The following is a 22,894-nucleotide window of genomic DNA, read 5'->3' as shown; positions in this document are numbered from 1 at the left end:
GTGGGAGAGAACAAAGGAGTATCAGTGTCCCAATTCTGGAAGGCAGGAAGTATCCTAGAAGTCTGGCTTGGCATAAATCCTGGGCTCTGCTTTTCTTGTGCTTTGCCTAGCACATCAAAGTCTCTCTCAGTTTAACAAGAACCAAACCCATGTGAAGTGTTTACAGAGCTGTACTATCTCTGAGGCAGAGCTGCATTTTTTCTGCACCTATTCCATGCAAAGCAGAAAAGTTCAGGGAAGCACCTGCTGCCCTCACTCGCTGTTGCAGCGAAAGAAACCCAAGTGTGATATGAATCCTGCTAAGAGAATTACCTTTTGTAACTATTACATTAATCAGTCTTTATAGTATGAAACCCTATTAAGTTTGTTAATGTGTATTTGTTCATATTGTACACTGTAATGGAAAAGTATAGAAATTTTACTGGAGATTTTGTTCATGCTTAAATAAAACAAGTTAAAGGACAGCCCAGCCCCAGAAAAAAAAAGGAGTTTGCTTTTTGGAAGCCTAGAGCTGCCCGTGAAGAATAAAGGATAAAGGATACCTCTAGACAGCCAAGGTAATGCCAGCATCCTCTAATACATCTCCCAGCTTTGTCTGGGATCAGAGGTGAGCAGCTGCAGCAAGACCGACTCCAACAACATCTGGGTCATTAGGCAAGCAGCACAAAAGCCGCGAAGCTTTAGCTGCTTTGCCAAGTTTTGCTCTGATGGACACTCAGTGGTGTGGGCGCTGGTGATTAGTCAAATTGCGCTGTACCTGGACATTTGATGGGTACAAAAACCCTGTGTAAAACCGCATTTAAGGTGCCCCAGTTTGGCTGGGACAGCTATTGTGACAGTTCTCCCGGGCGCTGGAGTGGACGGTGATATTCCAGATTTCTACTGTGATGAGGCGCCCCGGGTATCAGGTACCCACCGTCCGCACGGGCAGTGGCACAGTCCATGCGGGGCTGCATGGCCCCAGCGCGGGGGGAGCAGCCCGCAGGAGCACGGGGTGCTGGGCTGTGCCCTGTGGTGCCGCTCCAGCTCCCCACGCAGGGCAATCCCGCCGCGCCCGCCGGGGCGCTGCTGCCCGCCGGCGCCCTGGGCAGGTCTCAGAGCGCCGCGCCCGTGCTCTCTTCTGCCCGCGAGGGCTTTGAGAGCCGTGGCGTGCCTGTGGCTGGCCCTGCTGTCGGGAGAGGCAGCGGGGAGGACGGGCAGCGGTGTTATCCCCCGGGAGCAGTCCGAGCTCCCCGCCGATGTGGGTGCCGCGCTGTGCCCAGCCCCTCCGGCCGAGGCACCTGCCGGCCTCCTCACGTCACCGGGCTCCGGCTATAAAGCGCGGGCGGCGGAGCATCCCCTCATCGCAGCTTCCCGACACACGCATCTCCGAGGAGCGGGCCAGTCGCGGGCGGAGATATGTTCTATTCGGGGGTCCTGACGGAGCCGAGTCGGAAAGAAGTGGAGATAAGAGAAGCGGCGGCGTCACTCCGCCAGCAGAGGAGGATGAAGCAGGCGGTTCAGTTTATCCACAAGGATTCTGCGGATCTCCTCCCTCTGGACGGGCTGAAGAAGCTGGGCACTTCAAAAGATACTGTAAGGCTCTATTGTGTTTGTTGAAGGAGACCTGAGAAGCTGGTGGGGCAATGTCTATTTCTTTCTTCATGCTCTTTTTCTTGTTGGGAGAAGTCGGTTGTGCGTGGAAACTGATTGTAAAGAATGGGACTTTTGTATGTAAAAGGAAGGGACTAGAAATATGATGCTAGTTATAACCACAGTTGTTTTCTTCTAGTGAGTGCTTTTATACGCCTGGCACTCAGAGTTAATAGGGTGGGGTTTTTTTTGTTGTTGTGTGGTTTTGTTCTTTTTTTTGTTTTGTTTTGTTGTGTTTTGTTTTGTTTTGTTTTTTTAACTTTTGCATGAAAATGGCATTCTGTTTGTGGTACAATATTCCTCTCTGGGTCAGAGTAAGTTAAAATGGCTTCATACAATGCATGTGCACACACATGTTGGCCTGTGATCTACACAGACACACAGTCATAAAGATTCAGTAAAGTATATTTCAAAATATTTCATATTTCAAAATATAAAACTGCCAAGATCACGCTTCAGTGAAGGCTAATGCATATATCAGGCTTTTTAAACTGAAGAGACTTAATTTTAGGTTTAAAATATTTCCATATACAGTGAAGTATGTAATCCTGTACTTTGTGTTATTCACCATGTTTGGGGGTTGGAGAGCATTACTAAATACTGTACAAAGGTTTTGGCTTTCTCTACTGGAGAAAGATACTTCAATGTAACATTAAAAGTTCTGACATAAACAGTGAAATTTAGAAAATGTATCTACCAGGGAAAATTCCTTTTTTTTTTTTTTTCCCCCCCAAGTGTTGAAAAGATCACCTTGTAAATCAATATTTGCTTTTTTTCAATGCTCGATATGGGTTTTATTGAAAACCAAGGTCAATATTTTTATTTTTAGTGTTTTGTTCTGTCAGAGCCTTCCTGCTCAGCTGGGTTAGGCTTGGCTTTGTCTGCCTGAGACAAGTGGAGTGAGCTGGCTGTTCTCTGCAGTGCATGTGGAGGTGATTTTTTTTCTATATTCCAAGTGTTTTGCAATTGTAGGAGGTGAAGCTCCTGCCCAGGGAAAGGCTTGGAAGGAGCTTTCCTGGTCGCCACTGAGTTGCATCTCTCCAGCAGGGAGTTGAAGTGCTTTTCAGGGAGGGATGGCATTATTACTGTTATCAGCAGAGTCTAAATAACATTTTGTGCCTCCATGACCCCCAGTGAGCGGGGCTGAGTCCCTGATGTGGATTCTGCTCTGCCCAGATAAGAATCAACAGGTAGCAGAAGCCAGGGGCATTGAGCACTGAAGCCCTTTGCCCTGCACAGCAAAGACCAGGTTTTGTACCAGCTCCAGGGGCAGAGCACGGGCTCCTTGACACCACCTTGGACACAGTAATGTCACTTGAGGTGTCCTCCCTGCTCCTGTGTGTGGCTGCAGCAACACCCCTACTGTGCCCACAGCCCTGCAAGGAGGGTCTGCATGAGGGGCTCTCTCCAGGGATGTGCCAAAGCCCTGGGGAGGGCCGCAGCCCCCAATCCTCTCCAAGATCAAAGGGTGTCATGTGGAAGAGGTGAGATGCCCATCTGGCTGGGGGTGGGGTGATCCCCACTGCAAAATTCCCCTTGTTCCCATGCCACAGTGTGGGGTGATGGCACAGTGGGCACATGTGGCCAGGGCTCACTTGGTCACTCACAGCCTCCTGCCCCACGGGGTGTGCAGGGAGTCCCCAAAGTGAGAGCACTGGCATGTGTTCAGGCCCATTCCCGCAGCTCCAGAGAAGATTCTGTGAATTTCAGAGATGTGTCTGTGGGTTGTGTTGCAGTGAGGTGACACTGCCACACCCACGCCCTCACACAGCCAGAGTGAGAAAGGGCACTGCTGCGAGAGGACACAGTGTGTGTCCCCTCTGCTGTGGTTGCCTGGATGTCACAAGGGTTGTCCCCAGGAGGAGTGGGAGACTGTGCACCTCAGAGACTGGAGACCCTCCAAAATCCGGGACTTCACTTTGGCGTGGCCCTAAACTGAGATGCCTGTGCTCAGAGGGACTGAGCTGCATGGTCAGGAGGTCCAGAGCACCAGAGGCCTTGGCCCAAGGCATGGCTTCCTTGTGAATAAATGTGCATCTCCTGACAAAGCAGCACATTTTTGTGCTGGCAGCTGTGGTGACGTGTGTGGAGGGGCTTTGGTGTGACCAGCATTATTAATGCAGGGTTTCCCGTGGGGGTTTTCCGACAGCCTTGGCAGGAGCAGAGACGAGGAAACAGCTCCTCAGAGATGGCGACAGGTGGTGAGAACAGATCCTGTCTGTCACTGTGGCAGCTGGCAGCAAGCTTTCCAGTTTTGGGGAGAAATCCCCTTCCTTTTGGCCGTGGTGCAGGAGGTGCTGTGCACAGCGAAGCAGCAGCAGCTCAGCAGGGTGGGTGTGCTGGCATCCTCTGGTCTGTGTGCCATTACTCAGCTCCTGAAGCAGCTCTCCTGGTGATGCTGTGCACAGGCAGGTTCGATAAATACTTGTTGTAATCATCCATTTCAATGCTCTCATCTTTTCCAGTGAATTACTCTGGCTCAGACTGAAATCTAGCTCCTCGCTCACTTTATGTACTCCACTCTGTCCAGTATGAGACCAAGCTAGAGCGAAGCATATACTGAATTTGGCAAATGTCGGGCTGGATGTAGAGAACAGAAATGGCTTTGTTCTGATGCTTCTTCCCTCTGTTAGGCTCTTTCCTGGAGCCCAAAAAATTGGCACGAGATGGTCTTTCGCTGGGATGTGGACTTCCCGACAGGGTAACCATGACCCCCTTCCCAACCTGGACAGTGCTGGCTCTTGCAGCTCCTCCTGGTGCTCAGTCACTTGCCCCTTGCCCTCAGAGCCTCCAGACCAGTTTGGAGCAGCTCTGTCTGGAACAGTCCCGCATCATTTGGCAGCCTGGAAAACAGTTATAAATAGTAACAAAAGCAGCAACTGCAACAAAACATTTCTATCATGCCCTCAGACCTCCCCTGGGCACTGTCAGCATAACCCTGGGTGCCCTGGCACCGGTCCGAGCTTCCCATAGCTGGTGCAGCCCTGGACGATGCACAGTTCCTGCTGTGTACACCCCAGAGTTTCCTGTGTCCTGTCTGAAATGCAAGAGGCTCTGATGTTGTGTGCACTGCCTTGCCCAGAGAGCTGGCTGCTGCCTGGGCACACGGCGGTGCACAGGGCAGCTCTGTCCCACCTCAACACCCTAGGAGAGGGGCTGACAGCACCGGATGCTGGTGAAACATGTGAACCTGGGTGAAGGATGGGAAGAAGAGAGACAAATTGATTATTTCTTGGGATTAGCTCTGTTGATGCATTAAAACTCCTTTTCCCCCTACTGTCTAGACACAGGAGGGCGGGCAAACCTCCTGAGATGGGTTTGTGGAGAAGGGGAGCTGATGTCTTCCCTGACTTCCATCTCCACCTGAGTGAATTTATCGATGGGTCTTGTTATCCCCAGATCTAGAAGCCAAAAGGAGGGAAACCTGCCCAAGAAATGAATACTGCAAGCTGCAGCAATGCACTTATAAATCAGAGAGGAACAAAGCTGAGCAGAATTATTTGTGCTTTTGACAGACAATGGTAAATCAGGTCAGCAATAGATCGTGTCCCCACTCGCTTCTTTAGGTTTCCACTGTGACATTTTTACGGGATCATTGGGTTTTGTAAATCTCGGGGTTGGAAATGGACATATCTGTTACCCTGGTTTTTCTGAGCCTTTTGATTTTCTTAAATGGAGTCAGATCTTTTTAGTTATTGTACAATATTAAGAGCAGTTTTCTACCTTTTCCCACAGATGTAACATAACCAAATCCTTTGTTTTTCATTCTCTGTCCTTTGTTTGCATATTTCTAACCTGAAAACAATTGTAACTGACAGTTGGTTTAGCCACTTGGCTGAGGGGTGAAAAACCCCAGAAGCCAATCTTCTGCTAGACCCACAAATGTATAAAAAGTAAGGAATAAAACAAAGAGGCTCTCTCCCTCCTCCCTGTCTCAGCTTTGAGGTGGACGGAGAAACCTCTGCTGTGCAAAACCTCTTGTCTGCGTGTGGCTGCTTTGTGTGTCTTGGTGACACATATCTTATGAAAAAAATCCTGATTTGTATTTATACAGTGTTGATTGATACTAGGAAAACTTTTTTTTTTCCCCCCCATCACAATGTAACATTCTATATTTTTATAAAACTTTCAAGAGTTTTTTGCAATGCAAAGGACTATTGTGCCAAGTAATTGGGTTTCCTTCAAACACTGCAGACCCACACTGAAGAGAGAACACAGCTGCCTTCCCTGCTGCTGCCAGGAGGAGGTTTTCTTCCTCTCCTTCCCTCCCAGAGATGGTCTGCTTGCAGTTTGCCAGCAAAATATGCATTTGTAAATGTCCCCTGGCACATTATCCAAGTTTACCAAGTATGTATCCATCACCTGAGTCATCTCCGTGACTAACATCCCTCACTCTGTGGCACACAAGAGTCAAGGGAAATCCAAGTTAAAGCAAACTAATTAATGGCCTGAAACAGGATGGTGCTGCAGGGAACCTTTTCAGCCCCCTCTTGCCAGATTATTTCTGTATTGGAGCACAACATAAGGAATATTTTTCCCCCTCAGAGGCAGGATTTGTTGTTGTTTTCAAAAGGGCAACTGTCAACAAAAGATAATCTCATTTATGCTGGTAACTTGTGTCTGCTGGGTGATGGATTTTTCCTTTTGGTGATGGTTTGCATATAAGACTCATAAAAAACCAGAGCTTGAGAAAACCCATGTAAGATACTGATTATTACTGGTACTATTCAAAAATTTCTCTTGGTCCTGCCTGAGTGGGGCTGGGCACAAGGAGGTGACCATTCTGTGACAGGCTGTCTTCTGGTCAGCTGGGTGATCTCCATCCATTTACTTCTACATTCCCCTGTCCTTTCTTTCATTGTTTTTAAATGATGTGAAGAATTTGTGTTCCAGCTGTGTTCCTGAGCTGCAATCGAACATAAAGGGTGAAAACGGCATCCCATCCACTATCAGAAAACTCTGGCTTGCATTTTTGCTCTGATGAGGAGCACTGGAGGTGATCACAGTGCTGACTGTGCACCTACAGCTCCTGCCTCATACAAGGGAGCCCACACTTCCAAACTCATCTGCTTGTCCCTCCACACAGGGCCCAGTACCAGTGCAGCCAGTCTGGTGCCTTTAATCCAGTTAAGCAATACTGGTTTCTGCTCTTTGGTCTTGCTGAGAAGGCAGCACAAAGTCACACCTGATTCCTCCCCATCAGGAGTCACTGCTTACACAGGACATGCTCTGTAGCTGGTCAGACACAGCACCTGCAACCCAAAATGGCCATGGGATTTTATTTCAGGTAGCAGAAATCAGAACAATGGAAAGGGAGGACGCGAGGAGCTGACATGTCCCAGTGAGCACTGGTGCTGGCTGCAGCTGCCCCATCCCTGATGTCAGATCCAGCTCCTTTGCACCCACGGCGGGATCGGAAGTGCCAACATGGCTGCAGTTATTTTAGGGTGATGCCAGGTTGCATTAGACTTCTGTAAGTGGTGTTATTTAATATGCTGTGCACAAGGGTGGGCACTGGCCAACTTGGGGAGCCCTGGCCTGAGGTTTTCAGAGTTATCCTGACTCTGACATTCTCTTGGGATGAGGAGCTTTGCTGGTTCAGATATCTCTGCAGACACACAGGCATGTGTAATATGAATGCAAAAATTCAGGAATAAACCAGTAAAAATGTCTCACCATGGACAAATTAAAATCAGAAGGAAAGACATTAATGGGGAGGGCTGATTAGCCGGGCAGAGAAATGAGTGGATAATCAGGCAGAGTCATTTCACCTCCAGCAGTGCAGTGTGTGCATCCATCTGCAATGAACATTAAACATAAAAAGGCTTTTGGGAAAGAGGTTGGAGAAGGTCTTGAGAGGCAACATGCTTCTCCCAGAGCAAATGGAAATGACAGAGAAAGAGAGAAGTGTTGGGAATTCCGTGAGAATTTCTACCTGCCTCAGTCCAGCTTACCTCTCCCCTTCCTCTTGTGGTGTGGCACTCAGGATTGGTCCCCTTTAGCCACCCTTAGCAGCTAAATAAAAGTACAGGGGAAAGAGCTGCAGAAGGCAATTTTAGACATTCTTCATACTTAGGTGGTGAATATCATTGGAAATGCGAGTTGTTACACCCTAATTTTTCCCATCACTACAGAATTCCCTTCACTGGGAGATGAAGGCAGTTATGGATGAAATACCAGCTTGAAAAGGCCAGACTTGTTTGGATTCCTACAGGCAATCGAACCTTGAATTTGAGTTTGGTGAAAGAAAGGTATCCCTCCAAGGTCTCAAAGGGTAATAGTTTGAAAGTATTATTCCCTTTACAAAACAAAGTTCTTTTTAGTCAAAGACAGGTAAGCCAGAACTAGCTAGGAAGAGCACCTGTAGTCTGAGAACTGGGGAGAGTGAGACCGTAGGGCCTCCCTTCTGTGAGAGCAGTGCTGGCCCATGGGCACCACAGGCAGTCTGGGGACACACGCCACTGTGTGGCTTTCCTCTGACTTCACCCTGCTCTTCTGTGTGTGTTCTTTCTTAAAGCAACCACATAACATCCTGCAGAAGCGCCTGATGGAGACAAATTTATCCAAGTTCCGAGGCAGCTGGACTCCGAAGGGCGATCTTTCCTCACAGACCAACAAGCTGAACCAAACCAAACTGGACAGCTCGGGGAAGACAAAAGATGAAGAGCTCATAGTGGTGAGCTGCCAGGTAATAGTCCCTCCACAGCCAGGTTTGTGCTGTCACGGGACTGTCACAGCTGTGGGGATACACTCCCTCTGCAGCTCCAGGCTGCTGTGGCAGAGATACCCACCTGGGAATCACAGAGAAAATTGGTCTGATGTAAGGGTGTCTTCCCTTACACATCAGGGTGGAGGGGATAGCTAAGCTGGGGCAGCATGTTGAAATGCTGGGGTGTAATTATCCATGGCAAATCCCTGTGCTCACAGCCTGCTTGTTTTCCTCAAGTGCCATCCCTATTTTCTTTGCCCAAGGGTAATTTCATGTTCCTCTTCCTTAGCCCCATGCTCATTTGTATTTCCCACTCTCCACAGTATTCCCTCCTGCCTGGGGCTGCCCCATCTTCTTTCTGCAGGGGCAAATGGGCCAGGAAGAGCTCAGGGCCCTGCATGCACTTGAGCATGCAGGGGAGCAGGGATGAGCTGGCCTGAGGAGAGTTCATGGGCACCACAGCTCCTGGACACTCTGGTGCTCATCCTGTATCCCACACGTGGTTTCCCATCTCTTCTTGCTCTTGCAGTGTGCAGGGAAGGAGCTAAAGGCTGTGGTGAACACCGGCTCGCAGCACAACCTCATGTCATCTGCCTGCCTGGACAGGCTAGGGTAAATATCCACTGGATTTCTGTTCTGCAGGAGGGTGGCACCTGGCAGCACAGGCAGTGTCCTGGGGCTGGGGCCTTGAGCATGTCCTGGTGGTCATTCCAGAAGGGAGTGCTTTGGGCTGTGATGGGCCAAGGTCCTGACCCTCCTGTTCCAACCAAACCCTGTCCCAATCTCAAAGGGCAAGGGAGATGAAATAGAAAACCACTGGTACCACCCTATTCACCTCTGAGGGACTCCCTTCGCAGGGTTGGATGCATTTGTATTTTTGCACCTCATGAAACAGCTGAACCTTCCCCAGCCTTCTGTGTCCCCAGAGCAGGCGTGGGGCTGCAGCCCAGCCAGCTCTGCAGGCTCCTGTGGCAGGGCAGGGAACAGGCTGCTGGACATGCCCCCAGCCAGCGATTGCAGCTCTGCTGGCCCAGCACCCAGTGTAAAGGAGCTGTGTGCATGCATGTTCTCAGAACTGGGTGTCTGATGCTGCTCCCAATTACAAATTTCTCCTGGTTAAAGGAAAAGGAAACAGATTTATGCATTATTAGAGAGGTAACTGACAGCCATTTGCTGCAAAAGTCTCTCATCTACGAGGAACAGGAGCAGGCATCAGCTCACAGGATATCAAGGAGCTTTTGGCACTTTATTCCCATGGATTAATTGCTTTTTGCAGCTAACTTGTAGTAATTCTGAAAAGAAAAAGAAAATTACACCTGCTCACTGAGCACTATTCCACGGCCCTGAAAAAATGGTGCCTGTTCCCGTCCTAACATTAATTACTTCTTTGCACAATAGTGCTTAGTGACTGGAAGGTAGCTGTGCTTACTACAATGTCACCATCTGTGGAGCAGCCCAGCCAAGCTCAGGATGGCCACACGATGGCATTTGGAGGGATTTCATGCTCCGGGACAGCTCCTCTGCTCCCTGTGTTTCTTCTGTGCGTCCAGTGCAGTTCTTGCAGCATTGCTCTGCTACAGCAGCCCTGTCCTTCAAAGAGCACTGAAGAAAGAGGTCAGAGCCTGTTTCTGCTGCCCAGGTCTCACGGGACTCGGTGCCTCAAAGCACCACTTGTGTGTCTGGTGCTCAGGCTCAATTCCTCCCTTCCTTTTCAAAAACATTTTTGTGTCTTGTTATGATGCCAGTCACTCTCTCCCCGTCACAGCGAGGAAAGCTGCGGAGTAGGCTCGCAGGTTGCCAGTATGAGAAATCCCCTGTGGAGCTGTAGGCAGTGCAGGAGGTGGCCAAGGAACTCATAAACTTCTGATTGATATGTTCCTACTGATTTTTAAGGCCAGACTCCAAGAAAGCAGCAGAGGGGATCTAGCTCCTTTTCCCTGCTACCCCTCACAGTCCTTGCACCTAAATGCAGTGCAAAATGGCGTGGGCAATGCCCACCTCAGTCCTGGAGCCTCTGAGGAGACTGGCCCCCAGGACAGATGGACAGAGAGACAGACACACACATGCACTGCTGCAATGTGGCTCTGCAAAAAGGTACCTTAAATAGCTGAAAATTGATATGGCTTTTATCTGAGGAGAGATCAGAGCCTCAAACGGCCTTTCCATTAGATTCTTGTTCAGTTTAAAAGAGAAACTGAAGCTAAATAATTAATTAGTATTGTCACCGTGGTTCAAAGGGTGTAGATAGAAGCTGTACCTGAGGTATCTCTGACGTCCTTTTTTCTTTTCTTCGGGCTGAGTGTGGTTGATCTGTCCCCATTTCCCCTGAACAAACCCAGAAGCAGTGCCGAACAAACTAAAAAAAAACGGATTGGGCCACCCTGGATGTGAGCCATGTTTTTAGCATGGAGAAAAGGGGACTCAGGGGGCACCTTGTTACCCTCTACAACTACCTGAAAGGAGGATTGAGTGAGGTAATGAGCGACAGGACCAGAGGAAATGGTCTCAGGTTGTGCCATGTGAGGTTTAGCTTGGGTATCAGGAAAAATTGCTTCACTGAAAGGGAGGCCAGGCCTTGGAACAAGCCAGTTAGAGAAGTGGTGGCATCACCATGCCTAGAAGTGTTTGAAATACGTGTGGGTGTGGCATCTGGGGACACACTTTAGTGGTGACCTTGGCAGTGCTGGGTTAACTGTTGGACTCGATGATCTTAGAGGTCTGTTCCAACCTCAACATTTCTGTGATTCCACAGGGACACAGTGTCAGCTCTGCTCATGGAAGCTGGAGTGAACTAACCCTTACTTATTGCATTAGAAGCAATTCTGTATTCCCCAAGTCTTGAGAAAATGTAGGAAAAAATTCTTCAGGTAAAACCCAAAATGCAGCACAGAGCTGTCCTGGGGCAGCCCCAGGGCTGCATTGTGGGTCATGCTGTGGTCTGATGCACCCGTGGGTGTAAGCACTCTCCAAAAGCTGTTTGCTCCTTGCTGGAACAGCCAAGCCATGGCCATTTGATGTTAGGAGTGTTTTCAATGCCCACAGGTTAAAGGAGCATCTCAGAGCACTCCCTGTGGAAGACGAGGTGGTTTCGTTGCCAAACAAGGTGAAAGCCATTGGCCAGATCGAGTGTCTGTCCCTCACGGTGGGAGCGGTCCCTGTGGAGTGCGCTGCCCTCGTCGTGGGTGAGTTTATAACCCTCTGGTCCTCCACTTTGGGCTGGGGTCTACTTCCTCTTACCCCAGCAGGAAAAAAAAATACATTTAGGCATATGTTAAAATTAAAATAGAATACATTCTTGTTTGGGCTCCAGAGGGAAGGGGGTTCAGCAAGCTTGGCTTTGCCACGCTGATGGAGCAACCACTGCATCTCCCTGCCCTCCTGCCATCCTGTGCCCTCCTGCCATCCTGTGCCCTCCTGTTCTCATCTGGAGTCAGTCGCTTCATAAACAGGGTTTTGTTTAGCAGAGAACCACAAAGGAGGGATGACAAAAAGCCCAGGAGAGCATTTTGAATGTATAAATCTGAATGGTCCTGGTTTTTTTCAGAAGACAACGACCAACTCTTTTCCTTCGGGCTGCAGACACTGAAGTCTCTGAAGGTAGGAGTTTTCCAGCAGGATGCTTACCCGTGCTGACAGGGGAGCTGGGACCACTCTAATTTGCAGTTTTCTCTCTTACCTGAAGACATTTATTCTCTTCAGTGTGTCATAAACATGGAGAAGCACCACCTCGTTCTGGGGCAGATGGACAGGGAAGAAATCCCGTTTGTGAGCATTAACAGTACTGAAGCAGGAGAGCAGTAAGTAGTCTGGGGAGGTGAGCTGCTTGTGTATCTCTTGTGCATCCCCATGGCAGGGCCATACAGGAGCTGTCAGATCCTTTGCTGGAAGCGAGTGAGAGGTCAATGGCCCCAGCAGAAATTGTTTTCATCAGCTCATCAAATTTTGAAATGGAGTCCCTGGGTTTTTTGTCAGCCTTTGTCAGCTTTTACTGCTTTTGTTCCTAGCAAACATTGTACATCAAAGCGAGTGTCTGACAAGACATGCACTAGGGAATGCCTTAGGAAGTGTACTTTCTGGAGGTCACTAAGAAGACTCCTTGAGGCCTGCTTTGACAGTGTTCAAACATTTTTCCAAACAAACCTTTGCCTGGAAAATATTTATGAAACAAGTCTGACAAACCCACATGAACGTTTGAGAGAGAGATCCTGTCTGGAGATAATGGTGTTGCCACTTCTCCCCGCCATCACACCAGCAGCCCTCCTACCAGTGTTTCCTGGCGTCCCAGATTTTTCCAGCCTTATCTCCCTAAAGAAAGATAAATATGTGCTGTACCTCTTCAATGTATGTAACCGTGGTGGCTGGCTCTGCAGGCGAGGGGCAGGGCAAACCCCCTCCTCCCAGGCACCGCATCTTTCTTGCTGAGTGCTGTGAATAAGAGATGTATCACTGATTCTTGCCTCTGACTCACGAAACTGGCTGGCACCGAGTGTCTGTCAGGGGGTTTGTGCTTCTGTGCCTTCGCAGGCAGCGCTTGTGGTTGCTCAGCGATGAGCGACCTGAAAAACCTTTACTCACTGCTTGAGAAAGTGTGTCTGGTGGGTGATGTAGGTCCGCATCTTTAGCTGCCCGTCGCGACCAGCCCCGCGGATTTGGGATGTCCCACAGCCCCGTGCAGCTCAAACCTGCCCAGCTGGGAACCGCCCGGCTCGAGGAGGCTCGGAGGGAGCGGGGAGGAGGGGAAGGAGCGCAGGGAGGGATATACGGGCTAGTGCGGACAGTCAGGATGAGAGCGCAGGTGCCCCTGCTCCGTGTCCCTCCCTCCCGGGTCATCTCCCTGTCGTGTGTCCGGGACAGCTGATGGCCCTGGGTTTCAGCGTGTGAGCCCAAGCAGTGCCAGGTACAACACCGGGGGGACCCACGCAAGACCACAGGTTGGTTTCCCTGTCTCCTTTGAAACAGAGATACGAGACATGCAGCGTGGTTCTGTCGCCACTGCAGTGATAAATTATTTTTTAGTACTGCTTTCAAGGCCAAATTATGCTTTCCGTCCCCCCCCTCAGCCCCACCCCCCGCCCCCGCCGCGAAAAACGCCTGTTCTACTGAATGTCTTTTCCTTCCAGTTTCAGCAGTGTGGAGGCATAAAGAGAAATTGAAACGCCATCCCCACACAAGAGCTTGATATCAAAGAAATCCTGTGCAGCTGTTCAGATGAAACAGCAACGTGCTGCTTTGAAAACATTTATACCAGGCTACAGTTTGAGTAGAGCTAAATGAAATCCTGTTTGTAGCCAGTATTTTAGAGATTTTGTCATGTTTATCTATGGGTTTTGAGAAACAAACGTGCTTATTTTCTGGACTTTTCTATATAGTGTCCTCTTTATTACAAAAGGTTGGGAAAACCTTATGAATTTCTTCTGATGAGAAATATACTTTTTATAGTGGCCTCGTATGAGTAAGTGTACTTAGCTGTGATTAGAGGCTATCAGAATGAGATTTTTATTAATGATTTTTTCCAGGGGCTAAGCATTTGTTGATTAATTGATACTGCCACATTCAAATGTCCATTACCAGGAAGTCACTCAGAGTGAAACAACAATGTTAATACCACCTAGGAATTATAGCTCATCCTGTTAGCATAGTATTGTTGCCATGTAATTAGGGATGCAACTGCTGGCTTGATGAGAAAGAACAATTGCAGAATTATTAATGGGCTACAGGCTTCTCTGCAGTGGCGTGGCAGAAGCACAGGAACAGGGTTTGGGGGACTCCAAGGGTGATCTCCCAGTGTGGGGTTGGCACTAGTGCTGGGGCTCAAAACCCTCTGAGGAGGGATCCTCTGGGCAAGTCTTGGCTGCCTCCCTATGGGAATAGTCAAGTAAATCAATCATTTCACTGGGCCAAAAAGCAACAAACAAGCACAGAAGTGTGTTGTCTGGAAAGCAGCAGATGCAGAGCCCTTGCCACCAGGACCTGTGCCTATCCCTGCCCACCCAGCACCCAGCCTGAAGCCCCTGCAGCACCCTGGCCATGGCCGGTGCAGGTTATTGACTCCAGCTGCACTTCAGTGCTGCTGCCAGAAATGCCATATTTTTTATACCTGTCTACAAATTGCTTGGGTTCTTAAGTACAACCCTTGATGACCATCAGGGGAGGTAGGAATTTTTGCCGGGACAAGCTTTTCATTTGGTGCCACTGTCCTGGAGCAGCTGGGTTGCTGCTTCCTGTGCCACAAGGTATTGCCTGGGAAAGCCTGGCCTCACACGAATGCAGCTTTTTACATCTTCAAAGCCTAATAGGAATTAATCGCTGTCATCCGCTGAAGAGGTGTATTTTAAATTCAGAATAATATTCTTGTGATGTTGTGCATCTCCTGATGGCCAGTCCTGCTGCACTTGGATCCTTGAAGGATCCAGTTGTGCTGCAGGAGCAGGACTGCTCCGGTAGTTCTGACTTGGCAAAAGCACTTTGGCCTCAGCATCAGCTGCAATCATTGGCGTCATTCCTGCTTCGGAAGCCTCTTGGTGGTTCTGGGTGAGAATCAGAAAGTTTTGTCATCGCATGGCCATCGGCAGCCAGGCTCCTGCCAGCTGATCCAGTGCGTGTGTGTCCACCCCTGCCACCCCCTGCCTGCCAGAGCATCTCAGCTGGAGCTTTGTCTCCTGCAGTGGTTTGAAACTCTTTTCGATATTGGGTATGTCCAGCAAACCTGAACTATCTGTATTTTGAGCTATTTTCTATCTTGGTGGTAAGTTTCAGTGCTTTCTCTACATACAGTATTTTATATAATACAACTATAAATATAAATATATAGAGAGATATCTTTACAGGGTTGGGCTGCCCAGGGTTGTCCCACTGATGTGTTGTAGAAATATTTCACTAAATATGAAATATATTTGATTATTTTATATGCTATGAGTTTGGTATTTTGGTACTTTTTTCTTTCTGTGTATATTACTGTGCTAAATGTCAAATTAAATCTAAATAAAGTTACACTGTTATTGCTGTTTATTTGCTTGTATGCTAGATATGCTGTTTTGTTTTCGGTGCATGTCTCTGTTAAGAAAAAGGGTTTGTTTCACTCTTAAATATATTGAGGCTCTACAGTGCTTTTGGCAGTGCTGTTGGGAATTGCCATTGAACTGAGGGAGAGCAGCAGGTGGGATGAATTAACCAGAGCAGGCTAAATGGCACACAGCACTTGGGCTAAAATGTGAACACCTGAAATCCCAACCTTCTGTCACCATGGCTCTCCCTCCCAAGGGAGGTATGAGATCTATGAGATCCTGCTGTTTCCAGGTTTACCCTTTGGTGTCGGTGTTTCTGCTGTGTTTAGTCAGCTTACTGGGGCAATGCAACTGTGGGTGGATATGAGAGACCTTTGTGAACTCTGGAAAGCTGGGAAAAGGAAGTGGCCGGAACATGAGAAGTGAGGCATGAGTGCAATAGCTATGTGACCACAGGCAGAGGTCAGGGTCTTCCCCCAAGCCTTGAATCTGGATTTAGGGACTTCCTGTCCCTGCCTGGATGGGTTTTAGGATGCTTCAACAGTAGTTGAGCTGTCTTACTGATGAGAAATTATCCTTTCACCTACTCCAAGTCCCACAGCAACAACCTTTGGTGGGGCAGCAAACTCCACGCCCAGTGAAACTGGCTTCCCTCAATTCTGGGCTGGCATTTTCTTTAAGTGTGGAAAGAAACTAGTCTCCAGCAATAAAATGGAGAAAAAATGAGAAGACTCAATATACAGGCAAAAATAATGTCTCATGCTTCTTGGAGCTGCTACAGGTTTCCAGATCTATTCGTGATGCTAGAGAGCAGAGTCCCAGCATATGCAAATGGAAAATCTGTGGGCAAAATTCCATCTCTTCTGCACAACCCTGGAGCTGGTGGCCCTTCAGAGGTGGCTCCTGTGAACAGGACAAGACAGGACAGCTGCTATAGGAGACAGGCCCTTGTCTCAGTCTAGAGGGATTATAGAATAGAGGAAGTAATATCAGATCTCTGTGTCAAGCACTTGCATGGTCACAGGGGTAAGCGGTACAGCAGCCCAGTGTTGCAGACCAGCTCTGCAAGCCCTAGGTGCTTGCTCCTGCTCCTCTCCAGCACAGGTGCTGTGCCTGTGCCCCTTTGGCAACCTCTCCCTGGCATGGGTGTGCAGGAAGGCTTTGTAACTGAGGGACCTGCTGTCTCTTGGCAGGTGGTGGGGGCAGAGAAGAGGGCAATGCCTGCAGCTGTGTGGGATGAGGAGGATTCAGGAGATAAATAATGGCTATGAGAGGATATTATGAGAAGCCTCTGGTGTGGGAGAGGGTTTTGTTGAATATTTTATTTAGCTGGTTAATGCCATCGTGCTGCACACAAACATCTCACAAGTGAGGGCAAGCACAACCCCCTTCCCAAGCAGCCTCAGAGAAAGTGAGCCAGCTGCTCCTTGGACAAAGCACTGTCCCTTGTACTCATGTGGTCAGCAGAGCATGGTGGGACAAAACACCTTTGCTCCCTCCAAGACCATGTCTTGTCTTCATTTCGGTCGTGCCTAAAGCTGAGACAAAGCACTCAAAGAAGAAGACATTAAACAGAACCCTGGTAGCCCATTGCAGAGCTTCAAAACTTGGTGGAACACGCAGGATCTTGATGCTTGGGTCCTTGCAATTAAGACAGCCCATGTGGGCAAGGCATCAACACTTGCTGAAAATTTTAGAGGCCTGGAGCTCTAGTGGAGAGTGGATGTCAGGCTCCCAACTCATTACTGTACTTCATTGCAAGTGATGCACCTGAGGAAATGTGGGCAGGCAGCAGAGGAGGAGGAGCACCCTGGGGCTGCAGCGTGGGGCTCACCCCACAGCCCCAACTTCTTCCACCACATTTGCTACTTAAGTCCTTCTGGGCTGGCCACTCTGCAGTAGAAAGTCGGAGGCCATTGACAGGAGTAGGCCTCCAGCCATCGCTCACATGCGTTTTGGGTCCTGCTGAGGCCCACCAACATTTGTTCATCACCTCTACCAACAAAACAGCTGATTAGAAGAGACCTGCTGAGGTGTCTCTTCGCAGTTATCTCCAGGATAATCTGTTATCTAATAGCTCTCCAGGGAGGTCCTTTTTAGGGGCTTTTCTATTACTGATGATGAAGTGATGCTCATCATGCTGTGGAAACAAATATAATCCTTATGTCTCAGAAGCAAATAACTTGATTACTTATTTCTGTATAAACATATGTCTTGGGGTTGTATACTGCTGGGTTTATTTTAGGGGACAAACATCAGCTGAAGTCTGTACTGCTTTATCACCTGCTGCTTAATAGATGGAGGTGAAGTGTCAGGTTTCCATTAACTGAAAGTCTGCTCCTTTTCCTAAGCTGAGATTCCTCCTTTTTTCCTCCTTTCCGTGGGCTCTGCACTGCCGGCAATAGCTCAGCCATGTGCTGGTCTCCTCCTCCTCTGCTATAACAGCCCCGTGGCTGACGAAGGGCTGCAGGCTCTAGAGATGACGCTGCGGCTATCAGTGACATTTCACCAGAGATGGTGCTGCGAAGGCAATCGATTTTGTTACTAGAGTGGTGCTGCAGCCACTTCCCCAGGATGAGATTTCATCCCTCCCAAAGTGGGTATGAAGACAATCGACAACCTAAAAATATCGGGAGTTCAGGAGTACCAGGAAGCCACGGCAGCAGGAGAACGAGCCGGGGGGGAAGCTGCAGGGACATTGTCTCTGCTTTTTGAACGCGGTACGATCGAGGCCCGGGGCTCGTGGCTGCCGCCGCAGAGAGACGCGGTTGGATTCTCCAAAAAAGCGCCTCGGCTCGCACAAGAAGTGGTGTAGGTATGTGCTCATTAAACCTAAACCTGCCCAGTATCCAGAAACGGGGGCGGATCTGCAGAAGGTGGGGAATTCTCAACGCTGTCTCAGCCCCTTTTGTCTCCACCCGTTCCGCACAGACAGTGCCAGGGCCAGCATTGATTTACTGCTCACCACCTCTCACCTCTTTCCCAAAGCCCAGGAGAAACAACCTCCTCCCTTCAGCGGAGCTACTGCAGGTGAGGAAACCACTGCCTAACCCACGGAGGTGCCTCTGGGCTTCCATTGCCTGGGGCTGGCCCCACAGACCCTGTGCTGTGGTACCCAGCTGCTTGTGCTTGGTTCTGGGCTGGGGGGCTGTGGGCTGCACTGTCCCTGTGCTCCGGCTGCCAGCAGCCCCAAGGGTGACACAGAAAGCCGGTGCCCTGCCTTGGTGCCACGTGCTCCTGCAGAGGGACAAAACACTGAGAGAGGACTGACAGGAAGATCGGGGAGGGAGACCAGGACCCAGCCACCTCAAAACTCGCTCTGCTATAAGGAGAAGGTATGAAGAGCCAAGTACCTCTGTTACCTGCAACCCAGGGGTGCACAGCTGGCCATAGAATTCTCCAGATGTTGCCAGCTGGGAAGCGTCTCAGTGGCAATGCTGGCAAAGGCAGCACTGAAAAATACTGCATAAGGGAAGGAACAATATTGAGATCTGCGACCTCAGTGAGAAAACCAATATATTTCAAAGTGTTGCTATAAATCTCAGTCCTCTGTTCCTCCACAAACAAGATCACACGGAGCGATCAGGAGAGTGATCAGGTACCTGACATGCAAAACATACTTAGTCATAGAGAACCGGTGGAAAGAGAAACTGTGCAACACTAGACGGCACTGGCTATTAATTTGAAAATAAAAATGTAATTGGGAGTTAATCATTGGTCTTCCCTAGATCACAAATTAAAAAAAAATTCAAAATTCCTGGGTGGAAGACAAAGCCCAGAACGTTGCAGCCCAGTGACCTGGTTTTATCCAGGCCCCTAGAGATCAGGATATATGAAAAATGATCAGGACTTTGCCACCAGCCTTTTTGATTGCTGGTAGGGAAGTAGAAAACCCATAATTGGGCAAAATGTGGCTTGCAGATGGTGTAACAAAGAAACTGGGCCTCAAGGGTGCAGTCATATGAGAATCCAGTGAAGTGGGTCTGCTGTGAGAGGTGTCCTGGGAAGGCTGTTCAGTCTTCTGGTTTGGCAGGCTGAGAGAGGAAATTTGTGGATTTTAAGCTCTTACTCACAGAGAGCTTCGCTGCTGAAAACATCGTGATGCTTCTTGGTTTAGACTTCAATGGCATTTTTCAGATTTACTTTTAAGGCTAACAGAAGGGGAAATGGGCTCTCGTTCCTTCAGGAGACAACAGAGTATTTTTAAAAACAAATTGCGCATGAAGACTAATTAACTTGGCATTTACAGCTTAACATTCTCCTGGTTAAATTTGCTCCAAGACTACGTTTTTTTGCAAGAAAACTTCTGCCTGGTATTTGCTTCCTTCCTCCTGCTGTTTCCTATGCTGTGATATTAAGGTCAGGAACCACCTTCCAATGTCCTGTTCAGTGACTTCCAATGAAGTAGTGAGTAGAGGGAAGATCCCAGGTTTAGCTGTGAGGGCTGAGACATGTCTCAATTGGGGACATCTCTCTCATGGTCCTTGTTCCAAAAGCTAGAAAGTGCCTACTGTGTTCACCTGTACCTATCCAGAGAGCAACTGAGCACAGTGGGAGCTGCAAAAAAAGCCTCTTGGGAAAGTTCTAGCATAATGAATCATTGTAGCCTATACACAGGGAATTAATAGGATGCTCTCATTCAAAAATTGTATTAGAAGACACTGATTACAGTGAGCCCACATCAGCTGTCCTCTTTGCCCTTTCACTCTCTGCAGTCCCAAATCAAGTTAAGGTGATCTAGATATACCTCTTACTGCTTTAGGAGAAAAATATGTCTTGTTTGTTCCTGGGGGTCACAGGTAAGTAATGCAGCCTCAGCAAAGGCACAGCCCCATCCCTGGCACTGTGAACTGCCACATTTGCAGGGAGGTCGGCGGGTCAATGCCAAGGGCCAATCCCCAAGGTCCAGTTTCAGGAGAGAAGCTCTCAGAACTCTGTATGAGTGTGAAGGGACAACATGCACCAACCTTAAGACTGGTTTGTGGGAGGGCTGCAGGTCTCCTACATCACTACGTGCTCATGTGCAAAGACAAACCTTGAGCTTCTTTCACTCTTTTAGATTAGATGCTTTTCTCTTTATTTTTAAGCCTGAACTGACACATCTTTGACCAGCAAGGTCAGCTACTCATCTTCCCCATAATTCCCACAATATGAAACTATAAACGTAAGTGGTGGTGGTGGGTAAACAACCAGGTCTAAAGGACAAACACAAATCCCAAATGAAACACTCAGTTGTTGTAAAGCTCAGAAGCTCTAACCAGGGGTCCAGTGTGTTAAAGACAATACGAATGGAATGGACTCAGTGTCTAGCTTTTGAGGCTGATGAGTTAAAAATTAGGGCAACTTGGACAACGAGGGCAGAATTAGGGAAACAAAAAGGAGAGGCAGGATGGCAAAAGGACATGAGGTTTTAGTAGAATTAACTGTGCTAAAATAATCCTTAGGAGACTGGTATTAGTAACCAACTCTCCGGACAACTCCCATAAAAGCTTCATTTAGGTGTAGAAGCAGCCTCCCAGACAGCACTGCTCAGAATGGAGTGTCTCCAGGTAAGTCCCACTCCAGGAGAGGAAAAGCAAGGCTGTGTATTTAGTGGAATCACCTGCATGCATTTATTGACCTCCCCAGAGATCCTGGCTGCTCACTACACTAAGTCCCAGACTGATCTAAATGGCTTTCAAAAGAAAGCTACCCAGCACTCTCTGGAAAAGGCCCCAAATTTTAATCTTTTAATTGATGTAACAAATATCTTTTCTGCCTTTAAGCTGAGGGAAGTGGGTGCTCTTGTCAGGCAGAGAACAACCAGAAGCACATCTCAGAAGCACATGATGTACTGAACTCTCTGGAGACTGCTAATGATGTTTGGTTAATTTCCATTATCAGTGTGAGCAATCTTTGAGCTCTCTCTGCATCTGTCTTATTTAGAGTTGTCTTTTCTTTCTTAGTTAAATAGCAGCTTCTACAGAGAGTGATCTAATTGCTCCTCAGCACCTGCTTGAAGCCGTCCAAGTTAAGGATGGACATTGTGTAATTTGCAGAACACGTGATTTGGTCTTTAAGGCTTAGATCAAATAAAATGGAATAGCCAGTAATTGAGTTAAATGGAAGGTACTTTGCAGGCTGGTGCTGAGGTCACAGAAATGCTTGGGCTGGACAACACCGACAATGGAACAAATCAAAATAAATATGTTGTGGTCACCCAGCAGCAGAATGAACAGCCTTCCAGTGGACATCCTGAATTCAATAACCCACAGAATGCTTTCTGTCTGCCAGGGCAACTGGCTTTTGCAGTGGATTTTATTTTGAGTCTTTGCTGTGCTGCAAAATTCTGCAGCCATGGCCCAGTGAGTTCAGCTGCTGCTGGTGAGGCAAGTGGCCAGGATGGGTTATGTGCGGTCACCTATGGGCCTGTTACCATCCTCAGGTGCAGTGCAAGAAGCCCCTGTCACTTACACCTCACAAAACCTGTCCTGGGCAAGGCCATGGTCATGCCAGCACAGAGAACTTCCCAGTCACAGAGCTGTTCATGTGTCAGAAAGGAGAGAACCACATCAGCATTCAGCCGCAAGCTCCTCCCAGTCAAGTAGTTGAAGGTGATTTTTGAAAAGAAAGAAAAACAAAATGAAAACAAAACAAAAACATGGGGAACAGCCAGAGTCAAACACCTTCTTCACAGAAGTGATGGCGAATGCTCCATTTATTGAGGGTACACAGGGTTCTTATATACATATATCATTCTTGTGCATAAGCTGTTCACACGGCATTTTACTACTCGCTATTGGCTAGTGTTATCTGCATAAGCATTCCTTTGCAGTTACCTGTTTACACTTTGTTGAGGGAAAAAGCTGGTTCTCAGGCTCAGTGTCCTGGTTCTCAGGCTCAACGTCCTTGACAGTGCTAAAACAACGGAACTGTCCCAGCACTGTCAATCTTCTCTGTGTCTGTCTCCAAAAATCCTGCTACAGGTAGTCCTGGAGGAGTCCTTTTGCACATCCTTTGATGAGTCCTAGTAAGGATCTCAGCCATTTTTTGGCTATCAAGCCTAATTTTGGATCCCTCCTAGCCAGATGAAAACATGCACCCATTGAAGCAAGCACCGAGCAATTGGGAGTGGTACAGCCAAAGCCACAGACTGAGCTCTCAGTCTACATATAAAAAACTTAGAATCTATACAGGAAACAGTTTAAAAAAAAAATTTAAAAATCACCCTCTACCTCACTATAGCATTACACTGGACTGGTAGGCAGGAAAACTTATCCTACTTTTTTTCTGCTGCCAGCCAGCTTCAATACCCTCAACACTCATCTTTGTGCTCCATATTTCTCATCTGCTCCTGCTCATTTTGCCTGAAGAATTGCTCCCTTGATCAGTCTAAAGGCTTTGCTCAAGGAATGCCAGGAGGCATACAGCTTTTGAAGGACTGGCAGCACAAGGCTCACCCTCAAGAAAAGCGTTTTCTCTAGAACATTAGTCCAAGCAACTATTTGACATCTACTACATGAAATCAGGAGTTACTTGAAGCGCTATTAGATATTAATTCACTTCAGCA

The 22,894-nt window shown here is 48.2% G+C and overlaps 1 protein-coding gene across 3 annotated transcripts; it reads left to right on the top strand.

The window, feature by feature from the left end:
* Positions 1-1,096: 1,096 nt before the first annotated feature.
* NRIP3 (nuclear receptor interacting protein 3) lies at positions 1,097-15,349 on the top strand. Of its 3 annotated transcripts, none has more exons than XM_040067761.2 (7): positions 1,097-1,575; positions 8,150-8,320; positions 8,871-8,953; positions 11,384-11,523; positions 11,886-11,938; positions 12,041-12,138; positions 13,462-15,349. In XM_040067761.2, exons 1-7 carry the CDS (start codon positions 1,399-1,401, stop codon positions 13,481-13,483), a joined length of 744 nt encoding a protein of 247 aa, XP_039923695.1. In that variant the 5' UTR covers positions 1,097-1,398; the 3' UTR covers positions 13,484-15,349. The 3 variants fall into 3 exon arrangements, with proteins under 3 accessions (XP_039923695.1, XP_039923696.1, XP_039923697.1); XM_040067762.2 differs by having other exon boundaries at positions 1,138-1,575; positions 11,889-11,938; positions 13,462-15,337; XM_040067763.2 differs by having other exon boundaries at positions 1,143-1,575; positions 12,041-12,155; positions 13,462-15,337.
* Positions 15,350-22,894: the final 7,545 nt, after the last annotated feature.

The sequence above is a fragment of the Hirundo rustica genome, chromosome 6, assembly GCF_015227805.2.
Source record: "Hirundo rustica isolate bHirRus1 chromosome 6, bHirRus1.pri.v3, whole genome shotgun sequence".
NCBI lineage: Eukaryota > Metazoa > Chordata > Aves > Passeriformes > Hirundinidae > Hirundo > Hirundo rustica.
This window is presented reverse-complemented; position numbering and strand designations above follow the sequence as displayed.